At 46.7% G+C, this 18,775-nt stretch overlaps 1 protein-coding gene across 2 annotated transcripts in view; it reads left to right on the top strand.

The window, feature by feature from the left end:
* LOC119433955 (transcription factor atf-2) overlaps positions 1-7,498 on the top strand; it is a 44,743-nt gene extending 37,245 nt beyond the window's left edge. For both annotated transcript variants that reach the window (XM_037701245.2, XM_037701244.2), the window contains exon 5: positions 666-7,498. In XM_037701245.2, coding sequence (XP_037557173.1) covers positions 666-1,086 — 421 coding nt within the window. In that variant the 3' untranslated portion in view covers positions 1,087-7,498. The remainder of the gene's footprint in view (positions 1-665) is intronic.
* The last annotated feature ends 11,277 nt before the right edge of the window (positions 7,499-18,775 follow it).

The raw sequence follows: 18,775 nt of genomic DNA, 5'->3' as shown, positions 1-18,775 counted from the left end.
ACCACAAATCAGTCTGCCAGAACGAATACACCTGCCAGAAAAAAAAAAAGAATAAGCACGTGCCCCACAATCGCCTGTCCCCTTTACCAGCAGACCGCAGCGTGCATTGAAACGCAGTAGAGGACTGCAGTTGCTTAGGTGGTGTAATAGGATCAGGAAATGTGCAACAATAGGATGAAGTCGACTGAAGCAAAACAAAAGTAACTTGATATCGCTTAGAGATATATTCGTACGGCTGTGGAAATCAAGTAGGCTGATGATGATCGTAACATTCATGGTGACATGTTTGCGGAGAACTTCACGCCAAATTTTCGCACGCGAAGACCAAGTTCCGAAAAAGAAAGAGTTTGAAAGTTTATGTAACATAAGTAAACCATACAATTGGAAAGTACACACTTTTGGGACCCAAGAAATTTGTTAGAGGGTCCCTAAATTTGTTAAAGTAGGATGAGACTAGTCAGCGACACAGAGGAGGACCGAATCCGGGCCTTCGTCGGCACTAATTACTAGTTCAGAAATGAGGAGGTCCAGAAGTGCGCCACACTAGTCCCGAAGCGCGTAGGAGGGACTAAGACGAAGAGATCATTGACTGACTGCCTAATCCGATGACCGTTGCTCGCTGAACACGTATCGATAAAGCGTTCTTCGCGCCCTCTCTCGTGCAGGTCAGCGCATTCGCGGTTAGACCTGCAGACGGAGAACTTCCAGCTGCGCTCCGAGATGCAGCGGCTCGCGGCCGAGGTTGCCAACCTGCGAGACATGATGATGAGCGGCGGACCCTCGCCTCATAACGGAGCGCCGCCCCCACCGCACCTGCACCCTCTGCAGGCGGGGCACGGAAACGGCACCGCGGGCGAGCACCACGGTCCCGACCACCCGCCGCACCTACAACCGCCGCCGCACCTCCAGCACCTGCAGTCGATGGCGCAGGTGGCGCCACCACCGCCGCTCAGGCACCACCACAGCCACAACGGAACCAACGGACGCGGCGCGGACGAGAATGGCTCGTCCTCCGGCGGGGTCGGCAACGGCTCCTCGACGCCAACAATGAACGGTTCCAGTCGCGAGGACAACCCCAGCCACTGACGGAACAGACAATTTCGTCCACACGAAGAAAGGCCAAGGTGTTCTCGCTTGTCGCCACCCTGTTCATTTCCATCGCGCGCCGCCGTCTCGTGAAATGCGAAGTAGAGAAAGAGGAACTGCGTGTGCGCAGAGGCGGTGCCTGTACGGCCGTCACCTCTCGGCGCCGCTGGTGCGTCACGCAGCACGACCGAAACGCCTGCCCGCCATCCTCCCCGGTTTCGTCATCCCCTTACAAGTGTGCCTGGTGCAGCTATGCCACGCCGCCGAAAAGCAAGGACTGGACTGCGCATGAGTAGCGAAGCTTGTCACGTGATGCCATCTCTTCGTGCGCCGCGAATGAAAAACTAAGATTGTCCGCGTGCATGCGCGTCTGTGTGTGTGTGCAAGATTTCCTCCACTGACTGCCCGGTGCATTGTTGAACCGACTATGCTGTGGTCCTCAACAGGAATGGACAAACTGCTCGTGCGCACTGACACCCTGCTACGTCACGCGTCAAAGCGGGCGCGACGTTTCGTCCGCGCCCACGTCAACGTGTTGTCCTTCTGGCTGGCTGGCTGGCTGTCTGGCCAGGCCACCGGTCTCCATCATAATGTCCCGCGATTAGTGGACAGCTGGCCTGCAATCCTGCGCGCCTCTTCCACATCGATGAGTCCCCAAAAATACACATTTAAAAAAGTCAGCGTCCCGCCTGTTTGTCTGTCGGCTCTTGGTCGCCGTCGGCAGCTGCGCCACGACATCGGCTGAAACAAGCAACAGTCACTTTCTGGTCCTTCACCTTGATACGGCGCAGAAAAGACTCGCACTGGACTGTGCGCGTGCCGCTAGTTACTGCTTATTCCGACGTCACCGGAAGAAGGCCGAATCTTCTGTCAGCGCCACTGCGTCGCCTGTTTTTGGTTCGTCCGCTAGTGCTTGGCGCGACGGACATGGTGCTACAATGACCGGCCAGCGGCCCTCCTTACGCCCGCTGTGTCGGTGCTTCGACCTAGTGATGTCATGTCGACGGTGTCTACGTCATCTGCGCGCACCTTTGGAGCGTGCACGCACCATCATCACTTCCAGTGGTGGTGGTGGAAGCAAGCAGGGTTTTGTAGCTACAGAAGGTTTCTTTTTAATATATATATTTTTTTCATTCCCGCCCGCTACCACGACACGTTTGTACGTCCTTGTCACACATGGAGTTATGTCATTATACTGTGCAGCTCGCCGCTGTGTCATGAAAGCACTTGAAATCGCATGGATACAAAATTGCCGTAGAAAATTTCTACACCCTAAAAACAAGTTTACGCCCTTCGGAGAGTATCTTGTACCCAAACAATAGTGATCTGTTTTGCTCGCGTTTCCTTTGTTTAAAACACTCGGCTCACCGCTTTCCTATCAAGAACGCTGCGTCACGCAGAGACTCATGATTTGGTGATTTGCCGGGCGCGTAGCTTTAAAGAAAGGAAAAGTGCGCAAGGTGACGATTATTCATTGGGGACAAGATAAGTCCCGGAGTGTGCACACGTTTTGTTAAACTGCTGTGAATAAGGCATACGCATGCGCAGATGATCACGGGGAGGCTATCGCCTTCTTGTATCCATCATAGTTATTTTTCCATTGCCAATGTGACTGCTCTTTTTTGACACAGCGACAAGCTTCGGAGGCAAGCCGAAATCAAACGTGCTCTTTGGGCCCAATCATAATCTCGATGCCATGAACCTTGTTACTTCACACGGTGTCAAACCTTCATTGTGATCGTTTTTTTCCCTCATTATAGTTCCGAATAAGAATGCTTTGTTGTTTTAAGTTTCCGTTGTGTTCAAGACCCGAAAAATTGGTTGCCAGGAGACCCTGGCAGTGGAAGGCAATTTCTGCCATGATTTTCCTCTGTGCGTCACCGCGTACGTAGCAGTTTTCATCGAAATTTATTTGCCGTGGTTCGCCAGGAGCCGTGAATAAGAGTAAAGGTCTAATACCGAGAAGAAACACACTGCAGAACACTGACAACATGATTAATGGAGGCGTGTAGCTATTTGACTAGAGTGGCTGGCTGGCTTCTTTATTTCGATGAGATAGGATATGTTGGCCACAAGTACCCTGGCAGAAAGACATACTAAGCGGACGCATGCGCCACCAGCAAAAAACGCTTCATCGAAGACAGGCACCATTTGCGCCGAGCACCGATTATGTCCCCATACCCGTCGACACACTGCTCAAAGTCGAATTATGAGCTGTTTCCAAAATATTACCACAGCATGCTTTTCACGTGACCACAGTAAGTCTTGATGCAGGCGATAAATGTATTGCTTCTGAAAGATCTGAACAGCTTCGTCAAACCTCCCGCACATGGTTTGGAAATCTGTGTGCTTACTGCACTGACTTACACGTCGTCGCTTTTCTGATGGTCCGTGCTGAGGAACTTAACATGTCGCACGACGATTTGCATTCTTTAAGTTAAAAGAAACACCGAAAATGGTAGAGATCTCCTCAGCAGTTCTGGCGATCCAGAGCATCTACACATGTCTTGTAGGCACTGCCGTCTCATGACCTGTGGTCTCAACGTCTCCAGAATAGAAACGAAATCGCCACGTTCTCGCCGTGCCAGTGCGAATGAGCAAATGAGCGGTATTTAGACGAAATTCTGCAGACCTTAAGAACCGTGACATCACCTCTTTGTCATTGAGAATAAACATAAGAAGAAGCTCGTTTTGCAGTCGTGCTGCGAGGCATCAAGCTCGCTGTGGTCGCGTGACAGTTAGGTTACACTCGAACCTAGCAGTCTCCTGAAAATTACGCGTGTTGAATGCACTCACACCTCACTTATCTCGGACACATACTTCCATGAATTCCTGCAATACCTTATACGAGGCCCTGCTCCGTGGTGTTCGGAGCCCGCGGAAGATGCGTAATCTCCCGATTGTATGACGTCGCGCTGTGTTCCCAGCGGAGCAGGAGACAAATAACGTTAGCTAGCGAACAGGAAACAACAGCTGCGCTAAACCTCGCGGTCGAGGCTTGAACAGAGACGGCAAGAAACGCAGTCGTGCACACGAGAAACAAACAGTTATTCCTTGTCCGTGCTGTTCAAAGAGGTCAACAGCTTTCAAACGACCCTTCAACATAAGTGAACCTTGTCTTTAAACCGCACTCTAACCGGTGTTATGAAAACAGACGTAGCTCGTAACGGACTGCGTACTGCTATGCTAGGCCTCGCGGTTCATGTTTGAGAAAACTGACCAAGACAAATTCAACCGTGCGGATGAAGAAACGGCACACAGTGGTCGTTCTGCAGCCTGTGGTGTCCACGGACGCCAGAAGCCAGGGAACCTCCATTTCGGAGAAGTGGCATTCTCGTTAAACGACTGGTTCGTAACGGCACGTTTGCTCAGCGGCAGCATTCAACATATGACGAGCGTCCGAGTGAGCTTAAGAAACTGCGACACTTGTTGTGACACGGAAGTGAACAGGGTGGTCTCCTTTGTGCGGGAAAAAAATGGAGCACGAGGGACGCGAGATGGCACTTCTTTTCCTTCATTATACTTTTTGGAGTGCATTGTGAAAAGGCAAAGACATTGACGAACGTTGTTTATCACCGTTGTAGTCTGCCTGTTCAACCGACCTTTTCTGGTCTCTGTTGTGGAGAAACGAAGACGATATTACGTGCTGGTTTTGTCGGATGCTTGTGATGATAACGCGTGTGTGTTTGTCGGTGAGTGCTTGTATGTGTGACCGGTGAGTGACGACTGTGCCACTATTGTACTGTAAAGAAAGGATATGGACAACGCACATGGACAGTGCTGGTGCTGCTGAAACGCTTTATTTGCCTGTTTATAGCAAGATTTTTCTTCACCTCTCGAATGTCTTCACTGTTTCTCATTGCTGTGCCGTACCCACGTAAAAACAGCTGCTTATATTTTCTTCGCTTGCTGCCTGAGGCAAGTTCTTTGTTATTTTTATTATTTCTTCCTATGCTCACAATCATAAGGACACGACTACAGCGAACAACGGCTCAGCCGGTTTCAATTAGCAATGATGCTCCAATGAATCGCCAAGCGCAGCTACCAGTGGCAGCGAAACACTCTACGAAAAGAGGGAGTTCTAGCGACTCCGTTTGAGAGAGTAACTGGTTATAACGCGTTTGACTCACTTTTAGGGAGTTCTCGTACTCACCTGGTGGAGTATGTTCACTCTGCTTAAGGCACAGACGGAGTGAACGTACTCATTCGGGTGAGTGAAAATGCTCCGAAAATAGGGTTCAACAGCGGGACAGGCAGTTACTCCCGCAAGAGGAGTCACAAACACTCCCTTCTTTTAAGCGTACATATTAGCGACGAGACAGAAGAGTACAGCAGCGAAATATTCCCTTAATATTTAGTTTCAAACCTACAGAATGCTTGCATTTTTAAGTTATGTTGAAAGCTCTTCGTACATGCATTCTTCGCGTCACGTGTGTAAAAATTTCTTCTTTCACTTTCAATAAATCGAAATACGATGAAAACGGAAAAGTTTATACGCCTGCCCTTTTGTATTCAAGGTTTGGAAAGATTGGCCTGAGCATTCGTGAGCGTCGCTCAAGCACGCGAGTGTCAAGTAGGTACGACTGGAATAGAGACAAAACGAAACTGCACCCTCAAGTTGATCTCAGCAATCGAAGTAGGCTGTAATCGCAAATCTGATAGACTTTTTTTTCTCAGACATAGTTCTTCTTTAATTGCTTCTCAACTTCAACGTCTGCAGAACGTATTACTGAACGGAGTTAATAATTGTTTCTGAAAAACGCTACTGGCTACGGATCCATAGGCTACACAAATTCTATGAAAAAAAAAACCGTTTTCGTCACTGTCTAAACATTACTCTTTCCTCAAGCTTCGAAACAATGATTCGATAAACATGTCACCGGCTTCACCGTATACTGCGACCGGACAGTGATCGTGACACTTCTCGGTTTTCATTATTTTGTAACGAGACAAATAGTTCGTTGCCCAAACACAGAGATCAAAACTTCAGCTGCCATGTCGTCAGCTTTCTGGAAAAGTCTGGTGGTAACTGGAATGGCGTGACGCTTTTCATGCGACTAAAATATTTAAGACGATGTCTGTGACGATTGTTCCAGCTAGCCAAGGCCTGCATGCCTGGCTGTCACGTGATGCATTGCGAAGCCTCCCGAACAGGCAGCTTACCCGTCAAACTGCCTGCAGTCGCCCCAGTGGTTGCAGCAGACGTATAGACGACGAGATCGCCTGTGTTGTACAGACGCTTTAGAAAAGCACCCCTAAACGATATTTATTTTGTTCGACTTCTTTGCAATCATGCAGACGATCACCGCAGATGACAGACCGTCTGCTGCAGGCAGGGCGCTAGCGAGGATGTGACGTAATAAACGTTGAGCACGTGGGCTCCACGCTCCGTCTATCCCATGTAATTCCAAATGCAGCGTCACAGACGATATTACGGCAATACCGCTTCTTGGCAGTTCATTGTACTTTGTGTTCAATCAAACGTCGCTGATGTGCCTTTCTGTAATGCATCGCGCGTTCTTTTCTTCTGCACTGTCACACGAGTCATTCAAGGAGTGTCTGTTTATTTTTATAGCTTCTTTCCGGTACGTTCTTGGATCAAAATCATGCGATGAGTGACGAAGCTCGCAAGGAAAAAAAAAGAAATCCAGCAGGTTCTGGCTCGAGTAACGCCGACATCAAAAAAACTCGACGTTTACTTTCTCAAGCATGAGTTGTCATTGGTGTTTTGATAAGAATAATATGTTTAGACTAAAGTTGTATTGGTTTATGCAATCTATGTAAATTGACGCTCATTGCCTTCTGTCATACGGTGATTACAGCTAATATACTTAATCAAAAAATCTCGCCGTCTGCAAGATTCAGCACAAACAGACGAGAATTCTGAATAAAACTTTCGATTAACGTTTTAGAGAGCGCCGCTTAAGCGTCTGCGCGTTGCGTTTGATAAAGAGCACGGTGCCAATGTCAGTATAATCAAAAACAAAATTAGATAGTGGTATCCGCCACGTTTGGCAGCTGTAAAAAGTTTCACCCGTGCAAACATAGTTGGATTTCTTTCCTTTCTCTTGCGGAGTTCCCGTCAGTCATATAAATCACCAGTGTGTGTTCCCAATCTTGTCACTTAAAACTGATATCGAATTTCTGTTGCCATGTCGTGGGAATTGTTGTGGAGCGGAAATTGTTGAAAAAAAAAAGAAATTGTTTTCCCTCTCAATCTGTTTCACCGTTCATACTCCATGCTTTTTGTCTTTCGACATTCTTCGTTCACGAAAACCAGAAAGAACTTCTGCATGTGGTTTACGCCCCATATATGAATAACCGTTCGTCCAAACCTGTACTGTACACAGTCTGTCAGCGTGGTTTTTTTCGCGTTCACGACGGATCGACAATAAATAAGAAGTTAAAACTATCTGTCTACATGCGACTCGTGTCTGTCTGTCTTTCTTTGCAGCAATACTTACGAAGCCGTCTGCTCCTTCTGCCAGGCGAATTCATAAAACCTTCTTGCGCGTAAATGTGGCCGGTCTCCAAGGTTCGACGCCTGTGCGAATGTTGTCTTATCCCGGCTGGGTGGCATCCACACTTACGCGCGTAAATGTGGCCGGTCTAACATACAAATGCAGATGCCGACCGAACTTTCAAGCCGGATTTTTTAGAAACAGCTCGATTACTCTGACGAATATCTGCAGCGGAAACATCCACTTCACTGAACCCCTCTATAACGGCAACCACATCGTCAGCTGCCTGTTCCGTGAATATTTGTTCCATGAAGAATCTTCACAGCTACAATGATCTGCGTCACCAACGAAAATATTCGTCAATAGTGGAGTGTACCTGTTTACAGCATCCCTCGGAACAAATGCCGTGAGTTGTTTTATTAAGCATGAAATGCCTTTAGCTACCGTTGTCGGCGACCTTCAAGTGACCTTGAGCCAAAGGCCAGAGCCGTTATCCGGGCACTCAAAACGAGAACATGCCGGCAAGTTGCTGACAAGGAAATTTATTTACCCGTAGGCACGCGTACAACAGTTGTATGAACGTAGAGTACAATATAACGTACCACACATGCAATACATCGTACTTGATACAAACAAAACAGATGAGCAAACAAAATAGTAAATTGCAGCTGCTTGAGATTGACTTTGCCACACATCAAAAACATTACGTCAGTGTACATGCAAAATCATAAATGTCAGCCTTGGATTCATGAATGACACCCGAAGCACACACAAGTACAGTTTTTACTCAGGCAAACAAAATTTGGGCATTATTCTGGCTGTAGCAAAACTTTGCCTCGAGGCACGGTTAGGTACCGCGTAGACCAGCGGCGAAGGAATTCGGCTTCACCGAGCCTGAAGAGCTGTTCTTCAAGATGACCCCATATTATCACGCGTAGTTTGCGCACTCGGGGGGTACATTGCTCTATATGGCTGCCGGGATCGTTCTGCAATGTTGCGGAAGCACCACAAAACGTAGCTAACGCTGTAGTAGACGAGACTCGCAAACCCATCTCGCCGCCGTGGTGCCCGCACGATGGATATTCCAAATAATCTTCCAACCAGCTTCCAGAAGGTGCTGCGCTACAACGCACTCCTTTACTACATGCGTGTTGGTCTCTGTTTGTGCGCAATGTATGCATTTATCATTCGCTACTATATCCCAGCGTTCAAGCCTGTCTCTTGTAGGTAGAATGCCCCACTGATATTGCCAATGAAAATCCTTCACTTTAGAAGGCAAATCAGGCGAAGAAACGGCTGTCCATGTTGCGTGAGCAAATCGAGATCATCCGGGCAACCAGTCAAAACTTAACAAAACGAGTTCTCCAACCCTCAACACTTTGTACAGGGCCGCATTACATACGCTAGTTACTCTCTAAACAAGTTACAAAAATTATTGCTTCCGAGTTCTTCCTAATGTTTCTTCACAATATCACTCGAGCTGTAACTTCTAGTACGCTGAAGTTTTATTTGTCATTTCCAATAACGAAGTTCAAAAGGCAGATACAGGGGACCTAAGGCCGCACATTTGCAGCCGACCACATCGATGCGACAAAAAGAAAAAGTGGCGGCAGACGCTGAGCACGATGGACTGTTGCTAGAAGAAACGCGGTTGAAGGCGGCGTAACCTCAGGCAGCAAAAGACGCGATATGGTAGCCATTTCATGCTTACATCCACTCTCGATTTTAAAATCCAGCCAGCATTTTAAACAGTCGATATTGAGTACTAAGGCAATTTTTACTATTTCTCTTTAAATTTTCGTATTTTTCCGCTTCGACTGTAGTAATTTTCGAATCCTTGAATTTGGCAGGTTTTGGTGGCGAGTTTTATCGGCCAATCCGAATTTGGCGAGCATTATCGGCCAATCCCCTGTAATGGGCATGGGCCCCTGGTTACGTGCCCGAATAGTCAAGCAGAATTAAGAGGCAACAAGTGAAGTCTGCATCCAAAGCAGCCGAGTGTGGAGAAATTAGCGTGAACCGAATGGGACCAGGGCGTGCATTGATAACCATGCCGGGCACCTGCCAATCAAAGCATCTCGCGAACGAAAAGCTCTTGCGGTTCACAGGTCAAATTCACCAAGCTTTTTGTTGTGCGTGTCAAGAACTGGTTCCCAATGGGCTTCCTTAACACCACAATTGACCAGTTTCTGATCTTACTAATCTCAGGTATGACTTGCGATGTAAATACGGATCTTGTATTTTGCGTTCTTAAAGCCGTGCCTGCAGTTTGCAGGACCACTATAAGCAATTAAAATGATCCAGGTGAACTAATAAATTCAAGCACACAAGTAGTTCAAGCCCACCACACATTAGAAAGTAGCTACGTAGAGTTCTAATGCAGTGCACAGCAATTCAACGTCGGCAAATTCAACAACAAAACGACCCCAATAAATCAATCATGCGGGTGTTTGCAAAATACAGCTTGTTTGGCCTTTGAAGGGGCATATAATAACCAGACGTTCGTTAGTCTACCACTGCCAGTAGCGACAGCCATGTAGGCTTAGCTCCTATAAAACAAAAACTAAAGAAAAAAAAAGGGGGGGGGGGAGGGCGGAGGGAGTGGAGTAAGACGCTTGTTATATATGCACTGTAGACGAACTAGAACAGCGAATAAAATGAGCACCTGCTTCTGACGAACTGTTTCAATACGCTCATTCGGCTACCATTGTTTTAGTTCGACGCCATCTGGCGGCATAGGCAGGTAGTAGAAACGAAGTCCAGACTGTAAGGCACAAACAATGACTCTGGCAAAGTGCGATGCAAGGAATCACGGGACAGCCCTCAGAAGAAGTTCAACATCACCCGAAAAAGTGGCAGCTGGTAAGTATGCGTACTCCCAGAACTATAGGTTGAGCTTTTTTTGGCAACGTTTCCTAGAATACTATCAGAGAGGAAAATTTGGCACCGTCACCTTTTCCGAGTTTCCCAACATACGCGGTCCACCACGATGGGAGTGCTGGGATACGAATGGTATTGCTGGTCGCCCGCCCCTTACTTGGCCTAGAACGCTGGCCACAATAAATGTCGCCACTGAAGCTGTCTCTGAACGAAATATTCATAAAAGGTATTGGTACTCCCACGACACAGGATACATAGCTGTAGCCCAGTAACTATATGACATTGTGCACAAGCACCTGAGCGCTTTTATCATAATGATAAAATTGATTGTACCGCTGGGGTGTTATCGAACCTGGACAGTATAGCACCGGCAGGTGGCAGCCCTCCTGCAAATCAAGCCATCCTTATGCTCATTAAAGATGTTTCTCTCTCTCTCTCTCCGGCCATAAGTTTCTAGAAAGACTGAGCAGATATGAGGCTCATTGTGCGCCGAATTCAGGTGAGTATGTTTCCGTGTTCTTCGTTTAACTGCTGCCTTGCAAGTGGCCAAACAAATGCAAGTCGCATTGCGTGAGAGAACACCTCTTACGTGAAGGCTTTACAGCGGGGCCAACTGCGATTTTTCCTATTGAGATACATGTGTGAAACAGAAATGGTCTCAACAGATGCATACCGAATCGAGTTTAATAATTTTTTTATACCAACACAGGAAGCTGAACTTCACAGACAACAAGCACGATTTTCACTTACGGCCTCACAATTTTTAGAAAATTGACTAAAAAAGGTAGGTCTAAAAAAAAAGGAACCACTACGATTACAAACTTGTGACGCTACACCAACATCACATAACGCAGCACCGTAAACAGTAATTGTTAGTTTATCTTAAGCCGACAAATTTCAAATTTACGTGGAAATTCTCATGACGTCTACGAGGGTCCTCGGTTTTGTCGAAGCCCTACTCACAAATTAGTGGTGCATTTCATATAGGGATGACCGATTCTGACCGCTTTAGGTGTTTCCACAGGTACATCACAGAGAATTGTTATTGTCGACTAACGGAGATGTAAGTGTGATGCTTCAGCTTTTTAATTATGTTGCGATTATCAAAACAAGTTTTTATTATTTATTTATTTTTTTATTTTTTACAGAAATAATGGCCTAAATAAAAATACATTCTATCTTCAGTCGGTAGAGTACCTTTTCCTTTAATTGCAAGGCACTCTACCATGTTTGATGAAGGGGATGGAAAGCAAAACAATTTCTACTTTTCGACGCATTTGCATAGGAAGCTCTTGAGGTAAAAGAGAGAGAGAGAGAGAGAAGCTTCCTCTAAAGGGGTCCTACTACTTACTATACATAACGCTCTATTTGTGAAGCCAGGAACATCCTTTAGGCAAAACGAAATCCAAGGCAAGCCGAGCTATCCATGTCGCGGGATGCAATTCTGCACATTGTGATATTTACACAGATTGCCGAATTCGCCATCTTGTGAGACCTGATTATCTCACAAGGTTACCTCTCCGATTGGCTGAAACCGCAAATAAATGAAAATTTTAGTGTCCGTGGAATAGCTCCCCAGATTACATGGCCGAAAGAAAAAAAAAAAGAAAAAAAATCAACGACTGTTATAAATAGGCACTCTATCTGCAAAAAAAAAAAAAAAAAGCCAACTGCATTACCACAGCAAGCTGGGCGAGTTGGTAATTGAACATGTTCTTAGGGGGGGGGGGGGGGGGGGGGGGGGCAGCGCTACCCGGACGAACGACAGAGGAAGAGACGATACGAGCGCTGTATCGTCTCTTCCTCTATCATTCGTGCGGGTAGCGCTGCCCACCCGTAAGAACATGTCCAACTACATTGTTATCGGGCCTTGCGTAACGATTTGTGCAGAATTAAAAATAACAAAAAGAGTAACAACGCAGTGGTGGAATAACTAGCGGGGGAGAAAATGGGGAACACGGGCGGGGTGTACCGTTTGAAAACGTTATCGACGACCGTGCAAGAGGCCAATGACACATCTATAGCACTTAGGCCTTTACATGACCAGCTTGTACATTCACACTCGACTGCTGCTATTTGATTTTATGGCGCTAACAGCTGGGTCATTGGCCAAAGGAAGCGTGCAAGCTGTTGCGCCACTCCGGCGTGGCTCTGAATTGAGAGTTAGATGAGCACGTTAAATCAACCTTTTCACGATGCCCTGACTGATAGCGCAGCACTTCTCTTTTTACCCAATGCATTCGTCAGAAGTCAGACTTTCCGATTTTCAATTGCATTCTATAGTTTATATATATATGATCTTTACTATCGAGCTAGTTAGCAGGCGGCAAGCCCTGGCGAATCCCAACATAGGGATGGTAATATCGATGAACGATTAATCGATTAATCGACGAAAAGTACGCCGCAAAACGATTAATCGGCATCGATGTCTACCTTTAATTTAATCGGTTTAATCGATTAAACCGCTTCGATTAATCGTTTTCCAGACAGTGACTAAAATGGCGTGAAAATTTTGAAATCGTACTATAGAATGCGGAGCACGAGCAACGACAGCGCGGCTGCGAAGACCGAGATCGACTGTCAACTGTTTTCCCCGAGTCCTGCCGAGATTGCCGAGCGTTTCCGCGCTTTACGCACACGTCACGCAGGCCGCCTGGGGCCGGAGAGAGGCCGCCCTCGTGGAGGAACAAATAAACTAGGAGAAATCATTATACGTGAGGCAGCAAGTATTGGAAAGCGAACTCATCGACAAGCCATTTCCTTCGCTGTTCACCTCGCAGTATAGGGTCAGCACGTGACCCTGACAGACAACGTATTGGCCGATAATGTTTGGTTCGCAGTAGTTTCAAATCGGTGCGCACCCGTTCAGCTGCGCTGCTGCCCTGCACCCGGCAGCATTAAATTAACCGACCACGCGCTCTGATGTGGCGATCACGTGTTGCGCCGTTACTTCTTGATGTCAGTTGTGCTGCGATGGTCTCTTCTAATTTTATTGCGATAGCAATTATATGGACACTCAAAAGCAGATTTCTGCCGTCGGCGTCGCCGTCGCCGTCGGCGTCGCCGTCGCCGTCGCCGTCGCCGTCGCCGTGAGGTTCCGTATGACGTCATTTGGAGATGAAATCGTCGCCGCGCGCCGAACGCTGTATGTGCGAGTGAAAGGGCGCGAGGGGCGCGTCTTTCACGGGGAGTGAACGCACGGCGGAGAACAAACGCGCGTTCTGCGCCGTGCTCGCTTAAGGGCTGCAGAAGTAGGCGTCTCTTTTCTCCTTTACAATCACCATATATGTAGAGCAAACGCGCCTTCTTCGGACGCGCGAGAGGCCGTGGGGGAGGGGGAGGGAAGGGAGGCGACGTTTAGCTGCGGCACCAAGTGCCTATTTATATCAGAGGCTCCAGCAACAGTCACCAACGCCGCACGCATTTTGAGCTAACGCGGGCAAAACGCCGATGGCGTCGACAACAGTTCTGCGTGTTGTTGCTACCAAAGCCGCTCACCTTACTTCGTATGGCATTGCTGTGTTGCTATCGCATTCATTGCTTCGCCCTTAGGGCGAAACTGTGACATTTTCTTCTTCCTCCACGCCCACCCTCCTCAGTAAGTGCCATTTTTAACATACAGGGTGTTCATTTTTAAGTTTTATGGAATTTTTAGAAATCGCCTGTGGCAGGTAACATAATTCTTATCATTGATGAGGCGGACATTAGTACGAGAAATCGAAACACATATTCAACTAATTAATAAAAATTACTTATTAACTTCGTAGTTAAATAATTTACGGCGCATATTGCAATTTACCAATTGCAGCCGGTGAAGTTATTTGTTTATTGCACGCACTTTCCAGGCCCGAAGGCGTTACAGAAAGGAGTGGAGTGAAAAACAAAAAATAATGCAGCTAGAATACAAACCAAAAATATTAACAAAATGCATTCGAACAGCGGTCTTGAAGTTGGTAGAGTCGGTGATGAGTGCGACTGATGCGGTAAGGCGATTCCAGTCCGTGCATGTGCTAGGGATGAATGAGTCACTGTACCGGTTTGTGCGGCACAATGCTACCCCGACTTTAAGGCTGTGGTCAGTGCGAGACGAAATATAAGACGGAGGGGAAGACGGGTTTCTTTTAAAAGGGGGTTCAAATAAAAAAACTTTGTGAAAAAGGGAAAGACGGGAACATTTGCGGCGTGACGAAAGATGAGGTAAGTTAAGAGTTCATTTCATTGATGAGATACTTGCATAGCGAGAATAATTAGATAAGACAAAGCGTGCACCGCGGTTTTGAATACTTTCTAGAGTAGAAACTAATGAAGACTGAGTCGGATCCCAAATGGCTGAAGCATACTCCAATTTGGAGCGAACTAAAGTTTTGTAAAGAGTTAGCTTCAGCGACGAAGGGGCAGAGCTAAAATCACGGCGCGAGTAATCAACCATACGGTTAGCGTTATTAGCAACATAGTCAATATGCGAATGCTAAGAAAGGTTATTTGATATGTGAAGGCCGAGATACTTGTAAGAAGTAACTGACGTCACATGTGCACCATTAATAAAGTACGTGTGCATGACAGTGTTACGAGATATTCGCATGGCCTGCATTTACTTGAATTTAGTTGCATGCACCAATTGGAACACCACTCAGTTACGCGGTTAAGGTCGTCCTGCAGTTCTTGGGAATCGGAAGGATTAGGAATTTTACGGTAGAGAACACAGTCATCTGCGAATAGCTTTATGGAAGAACAAAGAACGCAGTTCGGAAGATCGTTAATATAGATTTAAAAAACACTGCCCAAGCACTCCGTACAGGTGGTTAACCAGCGAAGCTGAAACGTGCGGCCCCGGTGTTTAGCAGTGGTTAATCCCGACGCTGTACTGAAGCGTTTCTCAAATATTGGCGACATGTTTGTGTTTCTAGTGGAACGCAAGCGCCAATGGCGGGCGGATGCTGCTAACCACGACACCGAGCTAACTCGAGATATCGAACGCATGCGACAACGGCGAGCCGAGGAGGCGGCGTTGCGGGCAGAGCAGCGTCAACGTGACAATGGCGGGAACGCGTTCGCTAACAATGTCACTAACGGCGCTAGCTGCCAATGGCGCGCGCGCTTGGGTGCGACGTAGAGAACGACGTAACTGACGGCGCAGCCAATGGAGACGTTTACCGAAACATGAGACGAATGGTTTTTCGTTTCGCCTAGCCATTTATACAGCTTTCGCTGTAAAAGAGAAGTGGACCGAGGACTGAGCCTTGAGGAACACCTGCTGGTACATTAGAAAACAGCCGTATCCACTTGTCAGGCGTATTCACTTGGAATGAATTTCCAGATTTTGGAACTGAGGTTTGAACAGCGCCAAGAAAACAAGGACACGAAGAAACAAATACCACAAACAAGCGCTTGTTTGAGGTATTTCTTTCCTCGTGTCCTTGTTTTCTTCGCGCTGTTCAAATCCCAGTTCCAAATCATGAACCAACTAGCCCTCATCAAGAACTTACTGAATTTCCAGAATGACACCAGTTTGAAGATATGCACCATCAAACTCGCCGTAAAGAAACGCTGTTGTTCCACTTACATTTCTACCAAAATGCATTGAAGAACAAAAGTAACTGGAACGCCCGTGTATTTCGTCCCACACTTTGAGAAATAATATCTCGAAACTGGTGTCATCCTGTAAATTCCTTTTAAGTGTGTCTTCCAAACTCATCGGCTACAATTCATAAATTGTAATATGTGTCGTAAAGTAATTAACAAAGAAGTTCATTACTTAATGTTTGTTAATTAGTCAAATATATATTTCGATTTTTTGTGCTACTAATGTCCGCCTGTTCGAATAACCCAGCTCAACGATAAGAATTATGCTACCTGCCACAGGCAATTTCGAAAAATTCCGTAAAACTTAAATACGAACACCCTGTACACTGTTTATTCCTTCACTAGTCCCTAGTGACAATTATAGTTGGCCTTTAAGAAGTTAAAAAAACATTATTCTTCATCAAAGGTTACACCCTTGTATTTCTTATCCTGGTTCCACCTTTCAAACGTTATAATGGGTACTTACGTGAGTAGATAACTGTGTTTCAGCCTTTTTAAAGCACCCGAAAAAAAAAGTCGATTAATTGATTAATCGACGAAAAGCCCCGCATCGAAAGCGATTAATCGATTATAGGCTAAACCGACGAACGATTAATCGTAATCGATTAAAATATTTAATCGACCATCCCTATCCCAACACGTACACCCGTGAGCAAAAGTGTGCGGACCAGGGATTGCGAGATAAAGGTCGTTTTCTCCTCTGCCTGTGAGTGTGAATTGAAATTAAGGATTACAGTCAAAATTTGCCATTGCGAACTTTTCAGTGCATTCGTCAATTTCAGGTTATGCATAGTAATGACGAAGAAATTCCGTTTTTTTTTCGGTGGCCCTGTGGTCCGTATACTTTTGCTCACAGGTACATACGTGCCATTTCAATTCGCTATCAACGATAGTAACATTGGCCTCTGCCCGGCACGGACACGTGCCGTATCTATTATGCAACAACGACGACAACACCCACTCTCGAGGCAAAAAGCGGTGCTAAAAAAAAAATCACGAGCAAAGCTTGTCCAGCTTTTGAGGTTTCGCCAGTCATGTTGCGCTATCGCATTCCAACGCTAAGCATTTACTTGCGTTACCTCCTCTAGTACAGTACTTGAAGTGCACCGGTTTGAGAGACCTTTTATAGTGCGCCTGTGCATCCTCCCACGTGGACTCAGTGCTCGCTCTCTTCTTTCTATCATTTCTTTCCCTTACGACCATTTTAGGGTAGAAAACCGCGGACGCTCGTCAAGTTGACCTGCCTGCCTTTCCTCTTCTTGCTATCGCTTCTCTCTCTCCTCTACGTCATATCTGCAATGAACTGGCATAGATAGATTTCTTACGCTCAGCCGACGCTCTTGCACTAAAACTGATTCAGGATTGTTCTAACATGGGGTTGAGTCCAGGAAGCTCTGTTGTAGTCTGTATAGTAACGTGCTTAGGCACGCGAACAACATTACTGGGCTCTACGCAGGCAAATGTTTTAACGGCTATATATTATAGCCTATGCAAGGGCTTTCGTATACGAAAGGCCCTTGAAAATTTTCGTGCAGGGTATACCCAGCACGAAAATTTTCTATCAGTGCCATATTTCCCTGTAATAACATTGGTGAGGAACACACACTTTAATTAAATTTGACTACGTTTTGCGCATGCGCACTGTCGACCACCTATTCCAATAATGCACGTTAATAGCTTCGCGTACGCTATTTCAAATCATTTTACTAACGCCAGATTTTCTGGTGGTACCTTTGTAAGAAATTCCACGTCCTTGTAGCGCTTCACTGCTCCCTGCGCATGCGCATTTTACCCCCTATTTTATAGCGCACGCGAGAGCTTTGCGTAAGCTATACGAATACTCCTTCTTTGAGCCAAATTTACCTGTGGTGGCATAAGTAAAAGCTCCATGCCTTCACTATACTTAACTGCTTTCTGGAAAGGAAGAAATAGTTTCATCTGCCCGACTGTACTATAAACAAAACTCATACTAGTTTTTCAAAGGAAAGAAAAACAGGCTTCGCAATTGAAGAAAAATCGCCACTTCGAAGTGCAGGGACAAAGGATATCGCAAATCAGTTCGGCAGAAGCCCGCAAGGTGGACGAAGGTTCGCAAAAGGGAAAATTTTCATCCACCAGACTGCAGCACGAAGCTGCAAGGCAAACCCATTCGAATTCGCACTGCACATATACTGCGCGATGTGCGCATGCGCCGTTTTGACCCGCTGCTTCATTGCGTCCGCAAGAGATTCGTGTATAATATACTAACGGGCTGTCTATTAGCGCCATTTTTTTTTCCAACGTGAATCTCAGTGAGAAACGCCACATCTTCCAACTCACTGCGTCCTCCGCGAGGCTCCCTTTGCGCCCCTATTTTACAGCGAGCACAAGAAATTTGGATACGCTCGAATAAAACTCCCTACTAGCGCCATGTTTCAGCTATTGCAAGCATGCAGTATAATAAACTCAATGTCTCAAAAGGTTCAGCCGATCGAGGAGCTTCTTTTCGCTCTCCTGCGTCGGTCCGTGGCCTCCTGCGCGGCGGTCGCCGCGCAGCGCAGCGCGGCGTCAACGACCTCGCGCGATTTCACTGTCGACGGTCGCTGCCCTGGTTCAAGTTCGTTCACTTTAGGAAGCGGCCGCTGCCGCCACTGTACGGCCTCGCACAGCCGGCCCCGCTGGCGTTGCACACCTTTCACCGGTCGCGCCGCGCACCGCTGGTTGGGTCACCGAGCTTCTTTCTCGCACTGCCGCATACAGTACGCGCACGAGCACATTTAGTCTGC

Source organism: Dermacentor silvarum, chromosome 11 (genome assembly GCF_013339745.2).
Source record: "Dermacentor silvarum isolate Dsil-2018 chromosome 11, BIME_Dsil_1.4, whole genome shotgun sequence".
In the NCBI taxonomy this organism is placed as follows: domain Eukaryota; kingdom Metazoa; phylum Arthropoda; class Arachnida; order Ixodida; family Ixodidae; genus Dermacentor; species Dermacentor silvarum.
Note: the sequence above shows the minus strand (reverse complement) of the source record. Positions and strands in the feature narration are given on the sequence as shown.